This window comes from Antrostomus carolinensis, unplaced genomic scaffold (assembly GCF_000700745.2).
Source record: "Antrostomus carolinensis isolate BGI_N321 unplaced genomic scaffold, ASM70074v2 scaffold12516, whole genome shotgun sequence".
Taxonomy (NCBI): Eukaryota; Metazoa; Chordata; class Aves; order Caprimulgiformes; family Caprimulgidae; genus Antrostomus; species Antrostomus carolinensis.
Genome location: NW_010323994.1, coordinates 4,450 through 11,677, shown reverse-complemented (window position 1 = coordinate 11,677; position 7,228 = coordinate 4,450). Strand labels below are relative to the sequence as shown.

Sequence of the window (7,228 nt, the reverse complement as noted above, 5' to 3'; positions counted from 1 at the left end):
GCAGTCCCCAACCCCTCTGAGGGAGAAGCATCAAGCCCAGTTTACAGCATTGCCCAATGCATGCGGCAAGACATGCCCAAAGCTGTGCAAGTGGCCCATGCACTGGGGGAAATAATGCCTGGATTCCTGTGCTCCGCGGAAATAGTATTGAAGAACTGCCATTCAGTGTGCTAGGCAGGGTTCCTGGCAGGAAAATAAGAGTATATAAGGCTTACAAGTTGAAAACTGTTGTTTTCACCCATATGAGGCAGCAAAGCTAAGACTACACAGCACATTCATATGAAATTCTGGGCTTTGCCACCCTGAGATCACTCTTGTCTGAAAGCACGCTATTTTGTTCTAGTTTGGGAAAAATGGGACAAGCATACCATTTGACCTGTTTCTCACTTGGCATTTCATCCTCTGCTAAATTGCATACTCAGATTTACAAACGTCTGTCTTAATTCTCCTTATTCTTGCTGTAGACCTTCAATGAGTTTGAGATTGAACAGCACCAAGAATGTGCCTATGACCACTTGGAAATGTATGATGGGCCCAACAGCAAGTCACCTATCCTTGGCCGTTTCTGTGGCAGCAAGAAACCAGACCCTGTAGTGGCTTCTACCAACAAGATGTTCCTGAGGTTTTACTCTGATGCTTCTGTGCAAAGAAAAGGTTTCCAGGCAAAGCACAGCACAGGTAAGCTGGTTGCCTGCCAATACCCCACTGCAATAAGATGTCATCAAATCTCACTATGTTGTTGACCAGGCAAAACAAGACACACTTTTCTTCCAAATGAATTTAGCCTGAATTTTTAAGTGACTGTAAATTGTGCTAACTAGTTCCCAGACCATTATTGGCACCATACCATAAATGCCAGCTTCCGTATCAGTTCAGAGGTCTCATGATGTCAGACATTCCTGATCAGTTCTTTTGTTTAAATTGAAAGTGTTTAGTTCAGCAGCAACCCATCCTGTTCCATTCTGATTCATGGGTGACTGCAGAATTCACTGGTTTAGAGTAACAGTGGAAACAGCTACTGTTTGGTGCAGTGGTTAATTACCTTCCCTGTTGTACATGCACTTCATACTGGAGATCTCTCCCTACAGCTGACCCAAAATTGGGACGGTGAATCTTTGTTGTGCGGTAGGGCCTTTGATGACACTGTGGTTTGTGCTCTTTCCTTCCTCCAGAGTGTGGTGGGCTCTTAAAGGCTGAGGTACGAACTAAGGAGCTGTATTCCCATGCTCAGTTTGGGGACAACAACTACCCGGGTCAAGCAAACTGTGAATGGGTGATTGTAGCTGAAGATGGTTACGGGGTGGAGCTAATATTCCAGACATTTGAGATTGAGGAGGAGGCCGACTGTGGGTACGACTACATGGAGATTTATGATGGTTACGACAGCACTGCACCCCGCCTGGGACGATTCTGTGGCTCAGGGGTAAGCCATGGTGATGGGGATTTCATAGGCATAACTGGAGGTGACAAGGAAGGGTATTCTCATGCCCTTTTTAGAGAGGGGCAGCTCTCTGAAACTGATGATGAGAATTCCTTGTGTGTCTGGGTTTTGCTTCTTCTCCTGTTGCTAGAGATTATGGCCATTTTGTCTGATGCACAGAGTTGGTCTGAAAACCTTGCTGACTGACTTTCCCTTGTCAGCCCAGGGACATGTGCAGCAGAACAGGACTACCTCACTGCTGTTCCCCAGCCCTGCAACAAAAGCATTGTGTAGACGTTGGAAACAGCTTCCAAAGGCCACTTTCATCCTCAGTCGCTTCCTGCCTGAAGCCAAGTCCTGTTGCAGCCATACTATGGCAAGGGCAAAGGGTGGAGGAAGTCCCAGTCCTTGCAGAGCTGCTTGTTGACTCCAGGGTGGTGTGCTGTCTCCTAAACTGTAATCTGCATCTCCATTAACAGGAGTGACTCTGTTAGAGTGAGCAATAGTATGTGGTATTTATAACCAGAGGTTCTATGTTTCATTTATCTAGGATTTCAGCAATAAAATAGAAAAGGTTCTTATTGCATTTAAAGAGAGATATCCAAGGAGCAGGTGCGTGAGGATCAGTCCTTGGAAATTGGGGAAATGGTCTGGAAAATAAACAAAGGCATAGCAGCTTGATGTGAAGAAGTTCAGGGCAGCAGGGTAGTAGTCTACCTACCTGCATACTGACAAATGGAGAATGGTTGGAAAAGTGTTGGTCCTGCAGAGAAGCACAGGAAGGTTGTAGCAGGTCACAACAGTGGGCGAGATAGCCAGAGCTATCACGTAAGATATGTGGCTAAGTTATTTTGCTGCTAACGAACCCTGGGAGGACCTCAGCTGCCAAACAGGGTCCAGTTTAGATTGTGTTTTTTCCTGAAAAGATTAGGACAAGTTAGAGAAAACTCAGAAAACTGGAACAAGAACATCCAGGGAGTCCTGTGAATGTGACCTACAGAAAACATCTGGGAGAACTGGGATTGTAGAGTGAGCTGGCATCAGTCTTCAAACATAAAGGACAAGTGTGCAAAAAGAGCAAGGGAATGTGCTCATCAAGTCAGAGCAGGGCAGGAGGTACTGAGCATTCAGCATTTGTGTTTTCTGACCAGTCTGTGAGCTTAAATCTAGCATCATAGCACAGACAGTTATTTAGCCTGCAGACTTGACCACTCTGTGCTGTCTTTTTTACTTTTCTGCAGCCTCTGGAAGAAATCTACTCTGCAGGAGATTCCATCATGATTCGATTCCACACAGATGACACCATCAACAAGAAAGGCTTTCACGCCCAATACATAAGTACCAAATTTCAGGATGCTTTGCACATGAGAAAGTAGTTTGACTGCTCCCCACAGACATTCCTGTCTGAAGACTGAGACATTTAACTGTGATATTTGTCCCTTTTTTTTTTTAAGCTTCTGTGCACCTGGCCAAAAACAGTGTACAGTAATTTCTGTAACTAAAACTAAATCCTGTCTCAAAGGTTTGCCTCTGAAATTATTAGTATGACCCTTTCTTGTTAACATACCCAGGACCAAAAATTGTCTTCTAATCATATCTGCCAGGGCATAAACATTGTATTTTGCACAGCTTGCTATAAGGCTGAGTGAAAACTGAGATTGAATAGAGAAAAGCCTTCATCTCTTGCTTATCGTGTTTCTAGGTGACATTTCCTAAGCATCCTATACACATGAACTGTCTGAACAAATTTTCTGGAGCAGATGATGTGGACAGCCACGTACTAGTGTTTTCTCAAAGGACCTTGGGAGCCACACACTTTCCCCTACCAACCCAAAATACTCTGTGCAATAAGTGAACAACCAGATGGCTGGACCTCCATCACTCCTTCTGCCCCATCTATTTATTGTCTTGGTTATTGTGAGTTGAAAGGTAGGAAGGGGCACTGGGACAGTCTCTTTAGAGCTGCTAGCTACTTGGATCATGGTAAATGAGAAAGGCCCAGTGCCTGATTTGCAGTAATTGTCATAGTATATATTGAATGGAAGTACTTTGATGCAGTGGTCAAGGGAAAGGTGGTGGTGGCTGACAGGGAAGTGCTGTGGTGGGATGCAAGGCATGACTATGTAATGGTGGTAAAGCTTAACAGGTGGAGTGCTGGCAGAGTGCTCCAGTTCCACCACCAGGCAAGGCAGCTCAGAGGGCTGTGACAGCAATCCAGGCCTTATTTTAAATGAGGAATCTCTCCTCCTCACTCCACCCACGTTTGCTTTTTCAGCCGCCTTTACACCGCTTCCTTTCCTTAATACCACTTCCATGCGAGTTCTTCCTTTTCACAACTGATCTGCTCTCCCAGGGCTCCCCACCATAACCTAGGAGTGCTCTGCAACATCAGCTAGCCAGAGTGTCTCACCAAAGGAAACACCAGATAGTCAGGGTGTGCCTGGGGCAGAGGGACACAGGCTGTGTGTGCTGCAGGTCTGCTCTGGTGAGCTCTGGGAACCTGTCAAACTTGTGCAAGCTCCAGGCATGGGACTAAGAAAGGTAGAGTTCTGATTTCTGCTTCCTCACCGTTCCTCATTGGCCTGTGGCCCAGTCTCTTAACTTCATGACAGGGGTGCAAAAGTGATGGTGACTTAAGCACTTTGAGCTATAAGGCTCAGACATGCTCTGTGTTGCAGTTATTTATGTACATGGAAGCTACCAAGCTATGGACTTGCAGAATTAGCAGGTAGCTTGGCGCTTCTTTGGTGAAAAAGTTGGGAAAATTGTACTTTTGGGGGAACCGCTGTAATTGAGCTGTGGATATGAGAAGGAAAAAAAAAAAGAAGAAAAAAGACTTTATTCTGAATGATATTTCATTAAGGCACTCATGGGCAATTATGAGCTAAAAGCTGAGGTATGTTAGCTTTAATAAAGTATTTATAATCCAAGGATTACTATGTTTACATAACCAATGTACTGTCAGGCTCCGGGGTACCTCCTCGCTGGTGTATGACTGTGGAGAAGTGTGGGGCCAGCGCCACTGTCAGGCACAAACGACATTCCTGGAGCTGAGAGCATTTCCAGATGGATAATATATAGACCCATCCCTCTCCAGAAGTTTGAATGGAATGTGGTCCAAGTATTGTGAATACTAGGAGAAGCAAATACATGGAAATATTTTCTTTCTTAGAACAATAAAAATAAAGTAATTTATACACAGGCACACAAGATTATTTGTATATAAAATGTGCATGTAGAAGACCAGTAGTCAAAGCCTTAATAAGTGTAATGTAAACAATACTGTACCATTGACTATAGCTTTGTTGCAGGCTGTATAAAAGCAGGTTATTTATGTTTTGGTTTTTTTAGCTCTGTTTTGTTCCTCTTTTCAAATTGTGTGGCCTTTTTACAGGCAAGACGTCTGATCTCAAGCTGTTTGACCATGCAGGCCTGGGGAAGTGAGCTTTGCTAGGTGGGGTCTGCATTTGTCCTTCTTTTCCTTTCCCCCATTCAAGCAAAATCACAGTGACTCGGGTCTGGAAGTAAAAGCATGATACTGATCTCTGTGAAACAGAAGGAAAGTGTCAGTTGGCAAGCAGCGTTTCAGGATTCCTGACTCTCTAATGGGAGCAATGACCGGAGAGAAGTGACTGTAGGAGCTTGCCATGTACTTTAATCTCTCTATTCCATATTCTGGTAATTTCTCATCTTCCCCAGACTGATTTGTTGCAGATGGCTTGCAATGTGGTTTGACAGATCTGCTACACTTGTTTGCATTCATGCAGGTGTCTCTTGTGACAGTGTGTGCACAACTGTTGTACTGTGCATTTCAACCAATGATCTGTGTAGAATATTTCTGCTGTACTGACTGGGCTTAACAGTCAATAATTCTAAATGTGTGAAAGTTTCCTAAGAAAAAAATGTCAGACCCTCTAAGGTGTGTATACGTATTCTGGTCTTTGTGTGGTTTTACATTTCACTAAGTAATTTTTTTTTTTTTTAAGAGAGGGAGGAGAGGAGAGTGTGGGGGTAATCATAAATGTACCTGTGCCCAGAATGAGTTTCTGCATTCATTAAAGACTGTGGATTTGGTTGCACATTCTGTTGTATGCATGCATTTACCACTTCCTAAATGGGAGGAAATTTCTTAATACATTCCTTGTTCTGCAAACTGTTGTTCGTGTCTACTGCGAATACTGAGTGGGATTTACTTGCTGCAGGAAGCAGCTTTCCCTTGAGCCTTTGGATTTGTCTTGTCTTCTGCAATCAAGAGGGCATTTAGGTAGTGGGACAGATGAACAACTTGGTCATCCAAAGGACTATGTCATTGTGTTTCATGTTCGCCGCTCATGCTTTGGTGGGCTGAGATGCAGATCTACGGTGATAAACATTAGGGATCTGGGAATTTAGCCCATAAGTAGACTTCAAAAGAGGAGGCTCATTTACTATACTATGGTAGGGTATGGTCTTCAGCAGCAGGTCTCAAAGACCCTGGGACATGAAACTCCTGTGCAAAGGACAGCAGGATCAACATGAGGCAGATGTCCCTTACTGCAAAGTTGTGGTCCACACTCTCGCTGTGGCTGAAAAATGTTCAGTAGCTAGGCAGCACCTAAAATGTTCCTCTGTCTGTCCACTTCTTGATGTCTACCCTGCTTGATAAAGGATCGCATCAGTGTTCTTTCCACAACACATACCCAGTTCCTGCATGTTCCACCACCCAGAACATTTCCTGTGGTGTGTGCCACAGCCAGTCAAACCTTTGGGGTGACTGAATTTCCTCCCAGCTGTTTCCAAAGGCAAAGCAGCAATTAAGGTGAAGTAAGGAACAAGCATTCCCATGTAGCGTCCTGTACCAGAGTATCATAGCACAGTATAACCCTAGAATGAGCCTCAAGGCTGACAGTCGAGTCACCAGGTGGACATAATTTCCAAAATGAGGGCTAGAAACCTTCAGTCTTGGAGAGTCCAAAGCAATGTTGAAATATTAGAAATTATGTGGCCCAAGCAAAGCTGGTGGAAAATAGCAGTTAAAATTTAAGGTGGAATATGAACTGGAGTCACAGCTGTTAGAGAAACGCACAGATATTTTCAGTTGCAGTGAGATAGGTTCTTAATGTGTACATGATCTGTTGTATGTGTAAAAATCTTTTGCAGGCTTGTATCTTCCATGCTGTTCAACTACAGTGTTCCCTTAATGTCTCTTTCCACACTGCCTGCCTACCACCAGTGCTGTGTGACATGGCCAGTCCTCATTTTCTCTGCTTATTTCTCGAAACAGGACTTTATTTTCCAGAAAGCACCCAAGGACCGTCCAGTCACCACATGTGAGAAGCTGAAGGGAATATTCATTGTCTGTCAGAAGATTCTTCATCTTTTAAAAACATAAGTACCTAGTGGTATAGCACACTTCAGACAAAGAATGATGCCTCAGACCAGACAGGCTTGTTGGTCTCAGTATCAAGCCAGCAGAAATCTTCCGCTTTGTCCTGATGTTTCCAGCAAACATGCTCTGGCAGATGAAGTGTAAGCCTTAGAAAGCAAAAGCAGTATTCTCCTCAGATTGATTTCTGGTATGTATTAAACAGCTGTCAGAGCCAGGAGTGGTTTCATTTGCCATAGGGTTGTCAGAGAAGAGGTGGAGTCTGCAGTGCCCAGAAGCTCAGCTTCCAGGTGCGTGCTAGACCCTGCCCTTGGCAGGGACCTGGCTCTATCAGGTGTGCTGGGACCCAGCTAGGTTGTCTGAGTCAGCCTGAGAGAAATGCCATTGTCTCTTCCTCTTTGCAGGTCTGGAGTTCAGTTTTTAGTAGGAAGAGAAACTCATCC

General features: G+C 44.4%; 1 protein-coding gene across 1 annotated transcript in view; it reads left to right on the top strand.

Moving 5' to 3' along the window:
• LOC104527148 (tolloid-like protein 2) overlaps positions 1 to 3,371 on the top strand; it is a 13,748-nt gene extending 10,377 nt beyond the window's left edge. Inside the window, 3 exon segments of the mRNA XM_010170785.2 lie at positions 465 to 678; positions 1,173 to 1,423; positions 2,662 to 3,371. Of these exon segments, the coding sequence (XP_010169087.1) occupies positions 465 to 678; positions 1,173 to 1,423; positions 2,662 to 2,796 (600 nt within the window). The 3' untranslated portion in view covers positions 2,797 to 3,371.
• Positions 3,372 to 7,228: the final 3,857 nt, after the last annotated feature.